Source organism: Procambarus clarkii, chromosome 74, assembly GCF_040958095.1.
Source record: "Procambarus clarkii isolate CNS0578487 chromosome 74, FALCON_Pclarkii_2.0, whole genome shotgun sequence".
NCBI lineage: Eukaryota > Metazoa > Arthropoda > Malacostraca > Decapoda > Cambaridae > Procambarus > Procambarus clarkii.
In genome coordinates, this window is record NC_091223.1 from 15322836 (window position 1) to 15344564 (window position 21729).

The following is a 21729-nucleotide window of genomic DNA, read 5'->3' on the forward strand; positions in this document are numbered from 1 at the left end:
TATATCCAGTCCTGGGCAAGTATATCCAGTCCTGGGCTAGTATATCCAGTCCTGGGCTAGTATATCCAGTCCTGGGCTAGTATACCCAGTCCTGGGCTAGTATATCCAGTCCTGGACTAGTATATCCAGTCCTGGGCTAGTATATCCAGTCCTGGGCTAGTATATCCAGTCCTGGGCTAGTATATCCAGTCCTGGGCTAGTATATCCAGTCCTGGGCTAGTATATCCAGTCCTGGGCTAGTATATCCAGTCCTGGGCTAGTATATCCAGTCCTGGGCAAGTATATCCAGTCCTGGACTAGTATATCCAGTCCTGGACTAGTATATCCAGTCCTGGGCTAGTATATCCAGTCCTGGGCTAGTATATCCAGTCCTGGGCTAGTATATCCAGTCCTGGGCTAGTATATCCAGTCCTGGGCTAGTATACCCAGTCCTGGAGTAGTATATCCAGTCCTGGGCTAGTATATCCAGTCCTGGGCTAGTATATCCAGTCCTGGGCTAGTATATCCAGTCCTGGGCAAGTATATCCAGTCCTGGGCTAGTATACCCAGTCCTGGACTAGTATATCCAGTCCTGGGCAAGTATATCCAGTCCTGGGCTAGTATATCCAGTCCTGGGCTAGTATATCCAGTCCTGGGCTAGTATATCCAGTCCTGGGCTAGTATATCCAGTCCTGGGCAAGTATATCCAGTCCTGGGCTAGTATATCCAGTCCTGGGCAAGTATATCCAGTCCTGGGCTAGTATATCCAGTCCTGGGCTAGTATATCCAGTCCTGGGCTAGTATATCCAGTCCTGGGCAAGTATATCCAGTCCTGGGCTAGTATATCCAGTCCTGGGCTAGTATATCCAGTCCTGGGCTAGTATATCCAGTCCTGGGCTAGTATATCCAGTCCTGGGCTAGTATATCCAGTCCTGGGCTAGTATATCCAGTCGTGGGCTAGTATACCCAGTCCTGGACTAGTATATCCAGTCCTGGGCAAGTATATCCAGTCCTGGGCTAGTATATCCAGTCCTGGGCAAGTATATCCAGTCCTGGGCAAGTATATCCAGTCCTGGGCTAGTATATCCAGTCCTGGGCTAGTATATCCAGTCCTGGGCAAGTATATCCAGTCCTGGGCTAGTATATCCAGTCCTGGGCTAGTATATCCAGTCCTGGGCTAGTATATCCAGTCCTGGGCTAGTATATCCAGTCCTGGGCAAGTATATCCAGTCCTGGGCTAGTATATCCAGTCCTGGGCAAGTATATCCAGTCCTGGGCTAGTATATCCAGTCCTGGGCTAGTATATCCAGTCCTGGGCAAGTATATCCAGTCCTGGGCTAGTATATCCAGTCCTGGGCTAGTATATCCAGTCCTGGGCTAGTATATCCAGTCCTGGGCAAGTATATCCAGTCCTGGGCTAGTATATCCAGTCCTGGGCTAGTATATCCAGTCCTGGGCTAGTATATCCAGTCCTGGGCTAGTATATCCAGTCCTGGGCTAGTATATCCAGTCCTGGGCAAGTATATCCAGTCCTGGGCTAGTATATCCAGTCCTGGGCAAGTATATCCAGTCCTGGGCTAGTATATCCAGTCCTGGGCTAGTATATCCAGTCCTGGGCTAGTATATCCAGCCCTGGGCTAGTATACCCAGCCCTGGCCTAGTATACCCAGACCTGGGCTAGTATACCCAGCCCTGGGCTAGTATACCCAGCCCTGGCCTAGTATACCCATCCCTGGCCTAGTATACCCATCCCTGGCCTAGTATACCCAGCCCTGGCCTAGTATACCCATCCCTGGCCTAGTATACCCAGCCCTGGCCTAGTATACCCATCCCTGGCCTAGTATACCCAGCCCTGGCCTAGTATACCCAGCCCTGGCCTAGTATACCCAGCCCTGGCCTAGTATACCCTAACCCTGACCTAGCAGAGTCTGCTGGGGGTTGAGCTCTAGCTCCTAACCTCTCGTTCTCTGTCCCTCTATTACTGGAGTGACATTAGTGGTGCACAATGCTCTGAATGGCTCCTCAAGTTCTTGAAGGATTCTTTATAAAGTTTATTTTTTTACGGTATTGAATCAACCATTGAAAATGTGACGTATTAGTTAAAATTAAAGCATACATAATGATCACGTTTTCTATGGATTTTTTCGCGGAATCCAGTAAATCGTTAAAAATGCGACTTTATATAATTGTAAGCACGAAATATTAATGTTTTCTATGCCGCCATCATAGGTTACGTGGGTTGCTTGGGTTCGTACGTTTCTGGTTAGACAAAACAGTCGTATTTTTGACGGAGTGGCAATGTGAGTGAACATGGATGGGCTGTTGTATTTGAAGTCACAGAGATACGAAATGTAGGATTTTTCTTCTCTGAATCCGTTGATTGACAGTGTTCTTGTGCTCAGGCTTATCTTAGATACCACTCACAACAGTTGGGTTTTTCAGTGCTCTTCTAGTAGGGAAGAATACAATGTTGCTCACACTGTATATTTACAGGATGAGAACAGACTTTCAAAGCGTTATTTACCGTGAAGGTACCTTGATATGGTTCGGAGGACCAATGACCCTGCGGTTTGGTCTCGGAACAGACCTCTTGGTTTCTGGTCTGGTCATCCAGGCTTGTTAGACGCCACTTCTCGCTGGTGTGTGAATCACAGTCTTGTTGATCAGGTGTTTTTTTGGACGTGTTCATCAAAGTAACAATCAGTTCTCTAAAATAATGTCTCATTTTGTACGTTGTAGTCCCTAACGTACAAATAAAAAACTATGAAAAGCAGAGGCTCAAATATCTAAGTTTTCTATGCAAGGGTTGGTTAGGTTAGGTGGGTGGCATAGGATCGTACGTTTCTAGTTAGGTTAGCACTTCGTATTTCGAACGTTGTGAGTTCCTATCTCAGTGATAGGTACCAATATATATAACCATCAATAGCATAGCCTCCCCCACTCTACCATTGACAGTAGGGGGTGCCACAGGGCAGCATCTTGGGACCTCTCTTATTTCTTATATACAACAATGATTTGCCAAACGTTTCTAACATTCTTAAACTTATACTATTTGCTGACGATACTACCTTAATTTATTCTGACCCTAACCCCCACACACTAAATAATATTGTAAACAGTGCATTAAAAAAGTACTCATGGATGTCAACCAACAAACTCACACTAAACATAGAAAAGACTTAAAAATTAGAGGAAGTTCCTTGGCCAATACATAGACAAGGAACTGAACTTCAGCACCCACATACAATACAGTCAAAAAAGTCTTAAAACCGGTTGGTATACTCTCTAAAATCAAATATTATGTTCCCCACTCTGCTATCCTCTCATTATACTACGCACTAATCTATCGCTATCTTACATACGGTATCTGTGCATGGGGGTTCAACCACAGGAAATTACCTCAAGCCTATCATCACTCAGCAAATTTTGTTATCAGAACTATATCAAACTCTGTCTTCAGACAACACACAGCCCCTCTGTTTAAGTCCCTTAACATGCTAAACACACACACACTCCACACATTCTCATGTGCTATCTACATGTACAAAACCTTGTTCCTAAATGCTAATCTTGATCTGAAACTTTTCCTTGATAATTGTAATAGAACCTATGAGCACCACACCAGAAATAAATATATCTTTGACATCGCATAGAGTTAGACTCTATGCAAACACTCCATGCATTCTCAACTGTCAATCAATAATTTTTTCCACACACACACACACACACACACACACACACACACACACACACACACACACACACACACACACACACACACACACACACACACCTTCAGGAATCAGCCCGTAGCAGCTGTCTAACTCCCAGGTACCTATATATTGCTAGTTGAACAGAGGCATCAGGCTGAAACTCGGCCCATCTATTTCCGCCATCGCCGGGGATCGATCCCCAGTCGCTAGGACTACGAATCCCGAGCGCTGTCCACTGAGCCACCAGGCCCACCTAGTGTGTATGCATCTTGTTGGCTTGCTGGAAAGAGGAGATTTGGGGTGTGGGAGAGAGAGAGAGAGAGAGAGAGAGAGAGAGAGAGAGAGAGAGAGAGAGAGAGAGAGAGAGAGAGAGAGAGAGAGAGAGAGAGAGAGAGAGAGAGAGAGAGAGAGAGAGAGAGAGAGAGAGAGAGAGAGAGAGAGAGAGAGAGAGAGAGAGAGAGAGAGAGAGAGAGAGAGAGAGAGAGAGAGAGGGAGAGAGGGAGAGAGAGAGAGAGAGAGAGAGAGAGAGAGAGAGAGAGAGAGAGAGAGAGAGAGAGAGAGAGAGAGAGAGAGAGAGAGAGAGAGAGAGAGGTAGGGAGGAAGGAGGTCTCTGTGATAAGGGGTAAATCCCTCTGCCAGCGGAGACCCGGGGCGCGGCGGCGTTCCGTCTGGAGAGTAAGGCATTAAAAAAGCATTTCCATGATTCTCCGACTGGCATATATTTCACGGCAACGACCTCAATTACCTCGGGGAGCAAGTGGAGTTGGAATGATGCATCGCCACATTAAAGTTCCCGGTTATCAGGGAAAATACCAGCCTTTCTACACTACCAGCACCTCTCTCTCTCTCTCTCTCTCTCTCTCTCTCTCTCTCTCTCTCTCTCTCTCTCTCTCTCTCTCTCTCTGTCTCTGTCTCTCTCTCTCTCTCTCTCTCTCTCTCTCTCTCTCTCTCTGTCTCTCTGTCTCTCTCTCTCTCTCTCTCTCTCTCTCTCTCTCTCTCTCTCTCTCTCTCTCTCTCTCTCTCTCTCTCTCTCTCTCTCTCTCTCTCTCACACACACAAACACATATTATATATATATATATATATATATATATATATATATATATATATATATATATATATATATGTCGTACCTAATAGCCAGAACGCACTTCTCAGCCTACTATTCAAGGCCCGATTTGCCTAATAAGCCAAGTTTTCATGAATTAATGTTTTTTCGTCTACCTAACCTACCTAACCTAACCTAACCTAGCTTTTTTTGGCTACCTAACCTAACCTTACCTATAAATATAGGTTAGGTTAGGTTAGGTAGGGTTGGTTAGGTTCGGTCATATATCTACGTTAATTTTAACTCCAATAAAAAAAATTGACCTCATACATAGAGAAAAGGGTTGCTTTATCATTTCATAAGAAAAAAATTATAGTAAATATATTAATTCAGGAAAACTTGGCTTATTAGGCAAATCGGGCCTTGAATAGTAGGCTGAGAAGTGAGTTCTGGCTACTAGGTACGACATATATATATATATATATATATATATATATATATATATATATATATATATATATATATATATATATATATATATACAATGTTGACAGGTTCCACGAAACGCATCTTTTAGCGTCTGACCATAATCACACTGTGAAAGTGAACTTTGGAGAGTTAATTTTTCATCTTTCCAAGCGAAGAGCATAAGAAATGTAGAGAAGATTCGAAGAAATATATATATATATATATATATATATATATATATATATATATATATATATATATATATATATATATATATATATATATATTTCTTCGAATCTTCTCTACATTTCTTATGCTCTTCGCTTGGAAAGATGAAAAATTAACTCTCCAAAGTTCACTTTCACAGTGTGATTATGGTCAGACGCTAAAAGATGCGTTTCGTGGAACCTGTCAACATTGTCGGTGGCGGAAGTGAAGTGTATACAAGTTGTTGTTGTTTTAGATTTAGCTACTCAGAAAGAAATGTCCATGTAGCACGGGCTATGGTGAGCCCGTAAATCCCCGTAGGTTCAGTGGTAGAATTCTCACCTGCCCGATCTTTCGTCGCACTCTACCATTAAGGACTATTTCACCGTACGGTGTACCAACGCCTATAAATGTCTATGTTTTTTCCATATGGTTACGGGCTCACCTTAGCCTGTGCTACATGGACACTTCGTTCTGAGTAGCTGAATCGGAAACAACATCAACCATATGGACAATTACGGGCTATTCATGCCCGTGCCACCTCTACGCTGGCTTACTCTTCAACAATCATATGGACATTTTGACAACGCTATACAGAATGGAATATGTACGGAATCGATCAATCCGCTAAAAATGCAATGTATTAATAAAAACTAAAGCACTAATATGGGTTGGAAGCTAGTTGTTTGGGACTAGCCTCCCAAAATTTTTAACGGTAATTGCTGTTGGGTACGTGCCCAACACGGGCGGCTTTGGGCTACTTATATCAACAACAACAACATATAGACATTCAGGAGACAGTAGGAGGACGGGTGACAGGGACTGGGGGAAGTATGGTGGTTCATAAATACATATTACAGGTTCTTACTGGTAAATTATGGTATATTTTTTTTAATGTTGCCATCATTGTGTAATATATTTTTTTTAGTGTGAAAAGAAAAATAAAGAAAAACATTCCGAGTTTAGTTAATATGATATTACAAAAATCGTCATTGGGGGTCGAATTGGAACCATGTCAAATGGCGCTTGTTTCATTGATACCAACCCAAAGCCGACCATGTTGGGCACGTACCCAACAGCAATTACTGTTAAAAATTTTGGGAGGCTACCCCCAAGCAACTAGCTTCCAACCCATATTAATGCTTTAGTTTTTACTAATACATTACATTTATAACGGATTGGTCGATTCCGTACAAATCGTGATGTACTTGTAGAGCAGACAGGTCGCTGAGGCTTTTAATTAAGACCCAGTTATTTCTATCTTGCTATGTCACCTGACAAAGATCCATGTACCAGAAATATTACAGGTACTTCATAGCTGTAAATGACTTCAAGGCTTTATGGTAGTGAGCTCTGTCAAACAGATATGCTCTAAAAAAATAATTCTAAAGAAATTAAGTTTTATATAGAGATTCCGAAGACACTATAAGCTTTATATAGAGATTCCGAAGACACTATGAGCTTTATATAGAGATTCCGAAGACACTATAAGCTTTATATAGAGATTCCGAAGACACTATGAGCTTTATATAGAGATTCCGAAGACACTATAAGCTTTATATAGAGATTCCGAAGACACTATGAGCTTTATATAGAGATTCCGAAGACACTATAAGCTTTATATAGAGATTCCGAAGACACTATAAGCTTTATATAGAGATTCCGAAGACACTATAAGCTTTATATAGAGTTTCCGAAGACACTATAAGCTTTATATAGAGATTCCGAAGACACTATAAGCTTTATATAGAGATTCCGAAGACACTATCAGCTTTATATAGAGATTCCGAAGACACTTTAAGCTTCATATAGAGATCGTGAAGAAAGCCTCAGACTTTATTTAAGTCTGTGTGTGGTTAAGCTTACAAAAAACGGCCATGAAAAGTCAGGGTCCACTGTGCTATATGGGGGTCTCACAGGGAAAATCCGCGTGTCTCAAGAGGTCGGTAACGAGGGGTCAGATAGTCACGTGACCCCATGAATGGGGGGGGGGCAGTGTAATAAGGTCACACGAGACGGACAAAGGCATCCAAGTGGAGCTCTTCCCACACTGTGAGAACAGGAGTGGGAGAGAACTCATAATTTGTATCATAAAGACCTGGGGCCAGATTCACGAAGCAGTTACGCAAGCACTTACGAACCTGTACATCTTTTGTCAATCTTTGGCGGCTTTGTTTACAATTATTAAACGGTTAATGAGCTCCGAAGCACCAGGAGGCTGTTTATAACAATAACAACAGTTGATTGGCAAGTTTTCATCCTTGTAAACTGTTTAATAAATGTAACCAAGGCCGTCAAAGATTGAGGAAAGATGTACACGTTCGTAGGTGCTTGCGTAACTGCTTCGTGAATCTGGCCCCTGGATGTGAGCTCCTGGAGTGTGTACTCACCTAATTCTACTCACCTAGTTGTGTTTGTGGGGGTTGAGCTCTGGCTCTTTGGTCCCGCCTCTCAACTGTCAATCAACTGGTGTACAGGTTCCTGAGCCTACTGGGCTCTATCATATATACACTTGAAACTGTGTATGGAGTCAGCCTCCACCACATCACTGCTTAATGCATTCCATTTCACGCGAGGTGCGTGAAATGCACCTCGCGACACTGGAAGACAGAAGAGTAAAGGGAGACATGATCACTGCCTACAAGGACACAGCCTTGTGTCTTAACAGATATAGAAAAAGGCAAACATAGTACCAATCTATAAAAATAATAGTCGAGAGGAATGTCTTAATTATAGACCTGTGTCATTAACAAGCGTAGTAGTCAAAACAATAAAAAAAATAGTTAAAGTCAAATGGGTTGAACATCTAGAGAGTAATGACATAATAACAGACAGACAGAATGGTTTACGAACAGGAAGATCCTGTGTAACAAATCTACTTATCTTTTGTGATAGAGCCACAGAGATAATAGAGGAAAGAGGTGGTTTGGTTGACTGTCTATCTGGACTTAAAAAGGCCTTTTGACAGAGTTCCACACAAGAGGCTGTTCTGGAAACTGGAACATGCTGGAGGGGTGACAGGGAGACTGCTGACATGGATGAAAATTTTTCTAACTGGCAGACAGATGAGGGCAGTAATCAGAGACAATGATCTGACTGGAGGAGTGTTACTAGCGGAGTCCCACAGGGCTCAGTTCTTGCTCCAGTAATGTTCATCGTCTACATAAACCATCTACCAGAAGAAATACAGAATTATATTAACATGTTTGGTGATGACGCTAAGATACTGAGGAAGACAGGAGACGCAGACCATTGTAATGCCCTTCAAGGTGATCTAGATAAAATAAGTGCTGGGAGCGTCAAGTGGCAAATGGAATTCAATGTGAATAAATGCCATGTTATGGAATGTGGTTTTGCAGAAAATAGACCACACACAACTTACACATTATGTGGAAAGGAATTACAGAACTCTAATAAAGAACGAGTCTTAGAGGTGGTTTAGGATAGTAAACTGTCGCCAGAGGAACACATAGAGAACATTGTGAGAGGAGCGGATGTGTCACTTTCCATCTTCAGACTTGCTTGTAATTATATGGATGGTGAAATACTAAATGAACTGTTCATGACCTTCGTGAGACCAAAACTGGAATATGCAGCAGTTGTATGGTGTCCAAATCTCAAGAAGCACATCAATAAACTGGAAAAGGTTCATCGGCATGCTACAAAATGGCTTGCCTGAAAACGGAGAGTTACGTGAAGAGACTAGAGGCGTTAAACATGCCAAAACTAGGAGATAGAAGAACAAGAGGTGATATGATCACCACATACAAAATACTAACAGGAATATACCAAATTGACAAAGAGGAATTCCTCATACCAGCAACTTCACGAACAATAGAACACAAATTCAAACAAAGAAAATAGAGGTGATGAAAAAATATTAGAAATTTTTGTTTTGAAAAGAGAGTGGTAGACGGTTGGAACAAGTTAGGTGAGAAGGTGGTGGAGGCCAAGACCGTCAGTAGCTTCAAAGGGTTATACGACAAAGAGTGCTGGGAAGACGGGACACTACGAGCGTTGCTCTCATCCTGTAACTACACTTAGGTAATTTCTTACACACACACACACACACACACACACACACACACACACACACACACACACACACACACACTACCCCCAACAACACACACACATACACACACACTACCCCCAACAACACACACACATACACACACACACACACACACACACACACACACACACACACACACACACACACACACACACACACACACACACTACCCCCAACAACACACACACACACCGCCGCCAGAAGCCTGCATACATTTGTCAGCACAACACCAGATGGAAAAGAGATGAAACATATTATCTTCTAACGAGATTTGAATTAGACTTTGATTTGCATATATGACGCAGCCAGGAGTGTCGGCTGCGATATTACACCACTTTAGTCCGTGTTAGGGGGCGCCAGGCGGAGTGGGAGGGATGGAGGGTCTTGAGGAGTGATGGAGGGATTGAGGGAGGGATGGAGGAGTCAGGGGGGAAGGGAACTATCAGGGGAAAGCGCCAAGCCGACTATATAGCCCTGGGAAGGGGTCAGGATATATGGATTTGGGATGGGACGGGGGAAAGGAATGGTGCCCAACTACTTCGTCGCTCCATCAGGGAGGGATGGAGGGTCTTGAGGAGTGATGGAGGGACTGAGGGAGGGATGGAGGAGTCAGTAGGGAAGGGAACTATCAAGAGAAAGCGCCAAGCCGACTATATAGCACTGGGAAGGGGTCAGGATATAAGGATTAGGGATGGGACGGGGGGGGGGGGGAAGGAATGGTGCCCAACCACTTGTGGACGGTCGGGGATTGAACGCCGACCTGCATGAAGAGGGATGAGTGGGAGGGGAAATGAATATGACTAAAGGATGATAATTAAGGAACAAGGAAGGAGGAGAATATATGAACCAGAAGAGAAGTGGTTATCTTCCTATCTTGAGGTTATCTTGAGATGATTTCGGGGTTTTAGTGTCCCCGCGGCCCGGTCCTCGACCAGGCCTCCACCCCCAGGAAGCAGCCCGTGACAGCTGACTAACACCCAGGTACCTATTTTACTGCTAGGTAACAGGGGGCATAGGGTGAAAGAAACTCTGCCCATTGTTTCTCGCCGGCGCCCGGGATCGAACCCAGGACCACAGGATCACAAGTCCAGCGTGCTGTCCGCTCGGCCGACCGGCTCCCTGAAAGACTGAAAGAGTTAGTAGGGAAAGAGAGAATTAGAGACAAAAGTCAAAATAATAAAGTTGGAGATAGTGCAACCGAGAGAAAAAGTATGTACTCACCTAGATGTGCTTGGAGGGTCGAGCGTCAGCTCCTAAGCCCCGCCTTTCGACCGTCATAAGTTCAGACCAGAAACTCTTTTCACTCTTTTTTCTCCTGTTATTGACAGTCAAAAGCTACGTATCGTGTTGGCTTCGACAACACCTTAGTCTAATGAAAAACTCCACACGAGCCGTGACGAGGATTCGAACCTACGTCCGAGAGGCTCCCAGACGCTGCCTTAATCGACTGAGCTAACCTTAGTCTAGCGGGAGCCGGTCGGCCGAGCGGACAGCACGCTGGACTTGTGATCCTGTGGTTCTGGGTTCGATCCCAGGCGCCGGCGAGAAACAATGGGCAGAGTTGAGGCATTTCACCCTATGCCCCTGTTACCTAGAAGTAAAATAGGTACCTGGGTGTTAGTCAGCCGTCACGGGCTGCTTCCTGGGGGTGGAGGCCTGGTCGAGGACCGGGCCGCGGGGACACTAAAGCCCCGAAATCACCTCAAGATAACCTTAATCTAGCTAACGATTAATCCTAAATCTAGTCCATTCCACTTTATTTACAACTCTTAATTTGACAATTACTTTCTTAACATCCTTGTGGCTCACCTGTGTTTCAAATTTCCAATGATGTCACCTTCTACTGTTCCTTAATTTGTATATTGCTTCTATATCTACTGAGTCAATTCCCCGTAGTATCTTGTACGTCGTTGTCATGTGTGTGACTTTCCTCCCACGAGCAGAGGTCCAGATCTAGTAGCTTTTCCTCATAGTTCAGTCCCTTTAGCTCAGGAGGGAGATTTGTCGCATGTTTGTTTAATATTTCTAGCTTTATTTTGAGTTTCATTTGGGGCAAGGGTTCCATACTGGTGCAGCTTACTCGGTAATTGGGCTCTTTAAGGTATGTATATACCGTTCAGAAGGAATCTTTGTCCAAATTTCAGGAGGACAACAGGACGTGTGTGTGTGTGTGTGTGTGTGTGTGTGTGTGTGTGTGTGTGTGTGTGTGTGTGTGTGTGTGTGCGTGCGTGCGTGCGTGCGTGCGTGCGTGCGTGCGTGCGTGTGTGTGATGTACCAACGGGGTCCAGCAAGCATCAGAAACCAGGTGACCATACCTTGAGGTGCTTCCGGGGCTTAGCGTCCCCGCGGCCCTGTCGTCGACCAGGCCTCGACCTTGAGTATAAAGACATTACTCCGTCTGTGTCCAGGAATTACGAGAGCCGGAGTGATAAAGATGGAGACAGATAGGAGTAACGAAAGAGGAACTGGGAAGAATCTGGAGAGTAATGTAGAGATGGACGAGGAAGATGAATATATGCCATGGGGGAGCTCTTAAAGTGGGAGAGTAGGTGGGAGGGAGACTGAGAGTGGGCCACCCACACTGAAATACATCAGTTGTATAATGAAGAAAAACTAAATTTTCCCCCAAAAAAACTTGTTGCTTTATAGAACAAACTACCGGGTACCATAACAGACATGGGATCACTGGATTGTTTCAAGCGTAGGTTAGACATATATGAATGAGTTTGGGTGGTGGATATATATATGTGCGGCTTCGTGTGGGTCAACAGGCCTTCAGCAGTTTGTCTAATTCTTCCGTTCTTACATTAGACCTTGTCCGGTAGGCAGGTGAATGAGAAACGTGATTAAAACTTATACTAAGGTGGATGAAGACTTTAAGGTGGATGAAAAGATGGATAAGGAACACTATATTACTCCTGCTACAGTGTAAGGAGAGGGGAGATTAGAGAACGGATTTTGTCTCGAATTGAGTTGGTAACAGTTGAAACGTTTTGTGGACGGTTGGAATGGGTTATGAATGTGTCTGAAAAGTGTTTTTTTTCAGCTAAAATACACACACACACACACACACAAACACACACACACACACACACACACACACACACACACACACACACACACACACACACACACACACACACACACAGTTGCTCAGTTTCAAGTGTAGATATGATAGAGCCCAATAGGCTCAGGAATGTGTACACCAGTTGATTGACGGTTGAGAGGCGGGACCAAAGAGCCAGAGCTCAACCCCCGCAAGCACAACTAGGTGAACACACACACACACACACACACACACACACACACACACACACACACACACACACACACACACACACACACACACACTAATGACACACAAAGCAGGACGGAAATGGTAGTGAAATTAAATATATGACTCTAAAAATGATAGTTATTGGTGCGTCAAAGGCTTGACGGACATTTACATAGAGAAGTATCATAACACATATTGACGCTTGTCACCGTTATATAACACAGACCAGTGCTCTTATTATTATTATTATTATTATTATTATTATTATTATTATTATTATTATTATTATTATTATTATTATTAATGTACACACAAAATGGGGCACCCGGCGATGCCCGGGTCTCTCTGCCCCTCTTCCGTCTCACCAAATTTTCCAACTTCTCCTTCTCATACTTCTCCTGCCTCCTCTCCCCCCTCCCCCATCTTTCTCTGCTCTCTACACCCTTCTCTCCCTGTCCCCTCCTCTCTTATTCCCCCTTTTCTTTTACCCTCTCTTACCCTTCTCCACCGACCTTTATATCTCTATTATATCCACTTTATATAGTGGGTGTGTACCCACCTAGTTGTACTCACCTAGTTGTGCTTGCGTGGGGTTGAGCTTTGGCTCTTTGGTCCCGCCTCTCAACTGTCAATCAACTGGTGTACAGGTTCCTGAGCCTACTGGAGCTCTATCATATCTACACTTGGAACTGTGTATGGAGTCAGCCTCCACCACATCACTGCCTAATGCATTCCACCTGTTAACTACTCTGACACTGAAAAAGTTCTTTCTAACGTTCCCTGTGGCTCATGTGGGTACTCAGCTTCCACCTGTGTCCCCTAGTTCGTATCCCACCCGTGTTAAATAATCCATCTGTATCTACCCTGTCCTGATGTGGTGGAGGCTGACTCCACACACAGTTTTAAGTCTAAATATGACAGAGCCCAGTAGACTCAGGAACCAATACACCAGTTGACTGACTATTTAGAGGCGGGACCAAAGAGCCGAAGCCCAACCCCCCGCAAGCCCCACTAGATGAGTCCACACAGACACTCTCAACCTCACCACAAACCCACACCATCACACTCATAAAAAATATTACTATAAAATGAAATTCGGTATGAAATATGAGCACTGATGACACTCAGCTGTTCGGCCAAATTGCTGAATGCATAATGGGATTCCTTCTTTGTTTTGGTTTTTTTTATTCAATTTTGAGTTGATGGCGCTCGCCTCAACTTAGACTCCTGTGTAAAAATGTACATTTTATTGATATTATTATTATTATTATTATTATCGAAGAGATGACTTCGACACGTGGTGCCAAGTGACCTCTACACGTGGTGCCAAGTGACCTCTACACGTGGTGCCAAGTGATGTCAACACGTGGTGCCAAGTGACCTCTACACGTGGTGCCAAGTGACCTCTACACGTGGTGCCAAGTGATGTCAACACGTGGTGCCAAGTGACGTCAACACGTGGTGACAAGTGACGTCAACACGTGGTGCCAAGTGACGTCAACACGTGGTGCCAAGTGACCTCTACACGTGGTGCCAAGTGACGTCAACACGTGGTGACAAGTGACGTCAACACGTGGTGCCAAGTGACTTCGACACGTGGGTGCCAAGTGACGTCAACACGTGGTGCCAAGTGACGTCAACACGTGGTGCCAAGTGACGTCAACACGTGGTGCCAAGTGACGTCAACACGTGGTGCCAAGTGACGTCAACACGTGGTGACAAGTGACGTCAACACGTGGTGCCAAGTGACGTCAACACGTGGTGACAAGTGATGTCAACACGTGGTGACAAGTGACGTCAACACGTGGTGCCAAGTGACGTCAACACGTGGTGACAAGTGATGTCAACACGTGGTGACAAGTGACGTCAACACGTGGTGCCAAGTGACTTTGACACGTGGGTGCCAAGTGACGTCAACACGTGGTGACAAGTGACGTCAACACGTGGGTGCCAAGTGACGTCAACACGTGGTGCCAAGTGACGTCAACACGTGGTGACAAGTGACGTCAACACGTGGGTGCCAAGTGACGTCAACACGTGGTGCCAAGTGACGTCAACACGTGGGTGCCATGTGGCATAGCACAGAGGACTGGCACGGGCGATATCACAGGCCAGCTCGCTATCCTTCACTCGATAACTGAAATGATGGTATACAAACATCCTTTTCACCTGATATACACTGAGATACACTGTATGTTGAAATACACTCTATCTCAAGACAATGTGACATAGCTCGACTCAAAGCGGTGATACTCCCCATATAGGTGATTTTCTATTAGCATCCTCCATATCATAAACAGGCACGCGTCTCAAATCAGAAATCATATATATTTCAGTGGCTCCGTACTTGCTTGCTCCAATCAACAGCGCATATAGATGTACTTGCAGCGAGGAGGATGTTGATAGATACTTTTGTGAGACCAAAACTGGAATGGTGTCCAAATCTCAAGAAGCACATCGATAAACTGGAAAAGGTGCAGCAGTATGCTACAAAATAGCTTCCAGAATGGCCTGCTCAGCCAATGCACAGTGGACAAGCCCCTCGAAGCACAGTGAATCCAGCGACATCACCAGGAGAAGCTGTTCCACAGCTATGTCTAGCTGAGACTAGCTGTGTCCAGCTGTGTCCAGCTGAGACTAGCTGTGTCCAGTTGTGTACAGCTGTGTCCAGCTGAGACCAGCTGTGGGCTGTTACCTGGGTGTCCAACAGAGCCTCGTTCCTTATTATCCTGTGCAATTCTGCCAACCTCTTCAGCCATGGCGCTCGTGGTGTCCCGTCTTCCCAGTACTCTTTGTCGTATAACGCTTTGAAACTACTGACGGTTTTGGCCTCCACCACCTTCTAACTTAGCTTGTTCCAACTGTCTACCACTCTGTTTGCAAAAGAACATTTTATAATATTTTTTTCAGGTATCTCTGTTTTCTTAGCTTGAATCTGTGTCCTCTTGTTCGTGAAGTTGCTGGTTTCAGAATTCCTCTTTGTCAATTTGGTATATTTCTGTTAGTATTTTGTATGTGGTGATCATATCACCTCTTGTTCTTCTATCTCCTAGTTTTGGCATGTTTAACGCCTCTAGTTTCTCCTCATAACTCTCCGTTTTCAGGCAAGCCATTTTGTAGCATGCCGTTGAACCTTTTCCAGTTTATTGATGTGCTTCTTGAGATTTGGACACCACACAACTGCTGCAGATTCCAGTTTTGGTCTCTTGGTTTTGGTCCAATTAAACTCATTAAAAAAATGTCTAAGTTCCCCATAGTGTCCTCTCTTGAAATTTAGTTTATCAATTGTTTCAATGTCCCCATTATCTTCCAGATTATATCACAAAGCATATTTAATGTCGAACAGGACATGATCACTCTTTCCCAAGGAAGGAAGGTACTGGATGTCATATATCTCCTCTTCTCTCCCGGTGAATATTAGATCCAGTACTGACGGAACATGTCCTTCCCTCATTCTTGTGGCCTGCTTGACGTGTTGATACATGAATGTCTCCAGAATGAGGTTTACAAATCTGTCTGTCCAAATGTCCTCCGTTCTTGCTTCGTAGACCTCCCAGTCTATTGCTTTACAGTTGAAGTCCCCCAGTACCAACAATCGTGCTTTATCTTTTGAAATTGAAATTGAAATAAGTTTATTGAGGTAAAATACACAAAGGGATGAGGTAGCTCAAACTATTCTCACCCCGATCAGTAAAACGTGTTCATATATATATAGACACACATCACAAACAATAAACATATTACCAAACATTCTGAGAGATAAACATCTACATTTCTTGCTTTATCTTTATCTGCTTATACTGCAATCTCTCTCATGACTATTATGAGGTCCTCTCGTTTGTCACCCAGTTCCTCCTTTGTCCATGTGTTGCTTGCTGGTGGGCTGTAGGTATTCACGATTATCAGATTATCAGGCCGGGGAGGATTTACTGGGCGCAAATTCTTAACTGTAACCTCTGTTTAACTCAACAGTAAAATGTGTACTTGGTTGCAAAAACGATTCTTATCGTTTTTACAACCGTATTCCATCGCGTATTATACGCGGGGATCGTATTCCAGGGACCTGCCCGAAACGCTAAGCGTACTAGTGGCTGTACAAGAATGTAACAACTCTTGTATATATCTAAAAAAAAAAAAAGTTTATCATCGTGATTCCAGACTTGCAATACCAATATGTCAACTTCTCGAGGGCTTCAATTATTAACTTTCTTACCTTCAGGTGTTCTTTCACCAGCACCGCCACTCCTTCCCCTTCCTAGTTTTCCTGTCACGTCTCCAAACTGAGGCGCCGCTTGGCAATACGACTTCATTTAAAATATTTCGTTCAAGTTTCGTCTCTGTTAGTGTGACAATTTCTGGGACCTTAAGCTGAATAATATTTCTTAGCTCCAATATTTTGTATCTCACTCCTTCTATGTTGGTATATACAATTTTCAGGAACATGTTCCCTTTTTCTTTGTCCTCTACTCCCCCTTAATCTTATGATTTTGTTATATACCATTTCGCTAGCTTTTCAGTCCCTATCACTTTGTAGAAAAAAATCTTCTTTATTTCTATTCCCTATACACGTTTCGCTTCATCGAGGTTTGTTTTCAGCTTTTCTCTGTCTTCCTTTGAGAGGTCTTGTCTTATTGACCAAAGTTTGTGATCCTCATTACTCTGCAACTTCCTGGCATTTCGAAGCATTTCAGTCATTTGTTTCACTCCCTTAAATGTCACCCTTAAGTGTCTTTCACCCGTTCGTATCTTTTTCATCTTTTCCTTCTCTCCTAAAATCACTGACATTTTCCTTTGAATTGATTCCTTCTCCTAAACCTATTATTTTCTCTATGATTTTCTTCTGCTACTCTGTCTACCATTGATGATATTTCCTTTTCGAAACACCCGAAACATATTATGGACTCTATATTGATGATATATGACTCTATATGGACTCTATATTGATGATATATGACTCTATATGGACTCTATATGGATGATATTATTATATCTGCAGTGTTTTGTACTAATTTAATGTGGGTAACCAGTTCTTTCCTAATTGCTTGCCTAACTTCTGCTTCATGTCGGTCATTTCGGGTTTTGACTTCCAAACACACTTCCTTGATTGTCTCTTTCTCTTTTATAACTTATGCATACGTCTATTTAATTTCCACTTTGTACTTTTCTAGTTCTTTTTTAACCTCCTCTATGTGAGTTGTCCCATGAAGTTTCTCCATGCATATCCATGCTTAACTGTGTGTGTGTGTGTGTGTGTAATTACTTAAGTGTAATTACCTAAGTGTAGTTACAGGATGAGAGCTACGCTCGTGGTGTCCCGTCTTCCCAGCACTCTTTGTCATATAACGCCTTGAAACTACTGACGGTCTTGGCCTCCACCACCTTCTCACCTAACTTGTTCCAATCGTCTACCACTCTGTTTGCGACAGAATGTGTGTGTGTGTGTGTGTGTGTGTGTGTGTGTGTGTGTGTGTGTGTGTGTGTGTGTGTGGTGTATGTATGTGTATGTATGTGTGTATGTGTGTGTTTATGTGTGTGTGTGTGTGTGTGTACACTGAGGCAAGAATCAATCAGAACAAGCCACGGAATCACGAGATCTGGACAGGTAAGATTAAACACAATACATTACATCAGGCACGCACCAAATTCCCCCCATACATATAAAAGGACGCGTCCACTAAGACCTGCTGGGGGAAAACTCCCTGACCACGGAATCTGTGGCAGCAAAAACAACCCCAAACTAATATAAGTTGGGTTTTGGGACACTAATGCGTTTGGATGGGAAAGATTATGAGAGTCTGGTTAAAAAATTAGGAGGGTACAGGGGAGGGAGGGGGTGGTTGTGGTGGTTGTGTGGTGATTGTGTGGTGGTTGGTGGTGGTTGTGTGGTGGTTGTGGTGGTGGTGGTGGTTGTGTGGTGGTTGTGGTGATTGTGGTAGCTATCAATTCCCTATACTGGTATATTTTAACGCTAATTTGGCATTTCTGTTCATAGTCTTCTGTTAGACAAACTTCAAGAGAGGGCTATCTTGAGGTTATCTTGAGATGATTTCGGGGTTTTTTAGTGTCCCCGCGGCCCGGTCCTCGACAAGGCCTCCACCCCCAGGAAGCAGCCCGTGACAGCTGACTAACACCCAGGTACCTATTTTACTGCTAGGTAACAGGGGCATAGCGTGAATGAAACTCTGCCCATTGTTTCTCGCCGGCGCCTGGGATCGAACCCAGGACCACAGGATCACAAGTCCAGCGTGCTGTCTGCTCGCAACGTTATGGACTCTATATGGACTCTATATGGACTCTATATACCCAGTGGACCGGCTCCCCACTGCACACTGGTGAGAAACCATGCTATTGTAACGCAGACTCACCCACACACACAACATATACGCAACATTACAGAAAGCATTTAGGCAACAATATAGTCACTAAACCATACTTTCACTTCAATGCCCAAGTACTTGGACGGTCGAGGATTGAACGCCGACCTGCATGAAGCGAGACCGTCGCTCTACCGTCCAGCCCAAGGGGTTGGGTCCGACCGTCCAAGTGATTGAGCACCATTCCTTTCCTCCCGTCTAATCCAAAACCCTAATCCCATTTTGATTGTTGACCAGACCACACACTAGAAGGTGAAGGGACGACGACGTTTCGGTCCGTCCTGGACCATTCTCAAGTCGATTGTGATCCTTATCCTTATCCTTATCCTTATCCCATTATCCCTTCCAAGTGTTCTATACTCGTAATACCTTTGTTTATCTGTGTTAATGACAATGGTTCTGTAGTTATCAGAAGAGAACATTGAAGTTCAGCAGCTCTTTGGATTGGGAACACGTATTAGAGTTTATTCTAGATATATATATGTACAATCGTCTACGGGATCACCATAGCCCGTGCTACTTGGAACTTTCTGCTCCAAGTAGCGAATCTTAAACAACAACAACATATATGGTCCATGGTGGAAAATTTTTACTAATCACCTTACACACTAATTAATCACCTAACACACTCAACATTAATCACCTAACACACTCAACATTAATCACCTTACACACTCAACATTAATCACCTTACACACTCAACATTAATCACCTAACACACTAAACATTAATCACCTTACACACTCAACATTAATCACCTTACACACTCAACATTAATCACCTTACACACTCAACATTAATCACCTTACACACTCAACATTAATCACCTAACACACTAAACATTAATCACCTTACACACTCAACATTAATCACCTTACACACTCAACATTAATCACCTAACACACTAAACATTAATCACCTTACACACTCAACATTAATCACCTTACACACTCAACATTAATCACCTTACACACTCAACATTAATCACCTTACACACTCAACATTAATCACCTGACACACTAAACATTAATCACCTTACACACTCAACATTAATCACCTTACACACTAAACATTAATCACCTTACACACTCAACATTAATCACCTTACACACTCAACATTAATCACCTTACACACTAAACATTAATCACCTTACACACTCAACATTAATCACCTTACACACTCAACATTAATCACCTTACACACTCAACATTAATCACCTTACACACTAAACATTAATCACCTTACACACTCAACATTAATCACCTTACACACTCAACATTAATCACCTTACACACTAAACATTAATCACCTTACACACTCAACATTAATCACCTTACACACTCAACATTAATCACCTTACACACTAAACATTAATCACCTTACACACTCAACATTAATCACCTTACACACTCAACATTAATCACCTTACACACTCAACATTAATCACCTTACACACTAAACATTAATCACCTTACACACTCAACATTAATCACCTTACACACTCAACATTAATCACCTTACACACTAAACATTAATCACCTTACACACTCAACATTAATCACCTTACACACTCAACATTAATCACCTTACACACTCAACATTAATCACCTTACACACTCAACATTAATCACCTTACACACTAAACATTAATCACCTTACACACTCAACATTAATCACCTTACACACTAAACATTAATCACCTTACACACTCAACATTAATCACCTAACACACTAAACATTAATCACCTTACACACTAAACATTAATCACCTTACACACTCAACATTAATCACCTAACACACTAAACATTAATCACCTTACACACTCAACATTAATCACCTTACACACTCAACATTAATCACCTTACACACTCAACATTAATCACCTAACACACTCAACATTAATCACCTTACACACTCAACATTAATCACCTTACACACTCAACATTAATCACCTAACACACTCAACATTAATCACCTAACACACTCAACATTAATCACCTAACACACTCAACATTAATCACCTTACACACTCAACATTAATCACCTTACACACTCAACATTAATCACCTTACACACTCAACATTAATCACCTTACACACTCAACATTAATCACCTTACACACTCAACATTAATCACCTAACACACTCAACATTAATCACCTTACACACTCAACATTAATCACCTTACACACTCAACATTAATCACCTTACACACTCAACATTAATCACCTAACACACTCAACATTAATCACCTTACACACTCAACATTAATCACCTAACACACTCAACATTAATCACCTTACACACTCAACATTAATCACCTTACACACTCAACATTAATCACCTTACACACTCAACATTAATCACCTTACACACTCAACATTAATCACCTTACACACTCAACATTAATCACCTTACACACTCAACATTAATCACCTTACACACTCAACATTAATCACCTAACACACTCAACATTAATCACCTTACACACTCAACATTAATCACCTTACACACTCAACATTAATCACCTTACACACTCAACATTAATCACCTTACACACTCAACATTAATCACCTTACACACTCAA

General features: G+C 43.0%; 1 protein-coding gene across 1 annotated transcript in view; it reads right to left on the reverse strand.

Annotated features, from left to right (window-relative positions):
* Positions 1-1176: 1176 nt before the first annotated feature.
* The window catches only part of LOC123767469 (aggrecan core protein-like), a 31276-nt gene continuing 10723 nt past the window's right edge, over positions 1177-21729 (reverse strand). The window contains exon 6 of the mRNA XM_069313175.1: positions 1177-1356. Within this exon, the coding sequence (XP_069169276.1) occupies positions 1177-1356 (180 nt within the window). The remainder of the gene's footprint in view (positions 1357-21729) is intronic.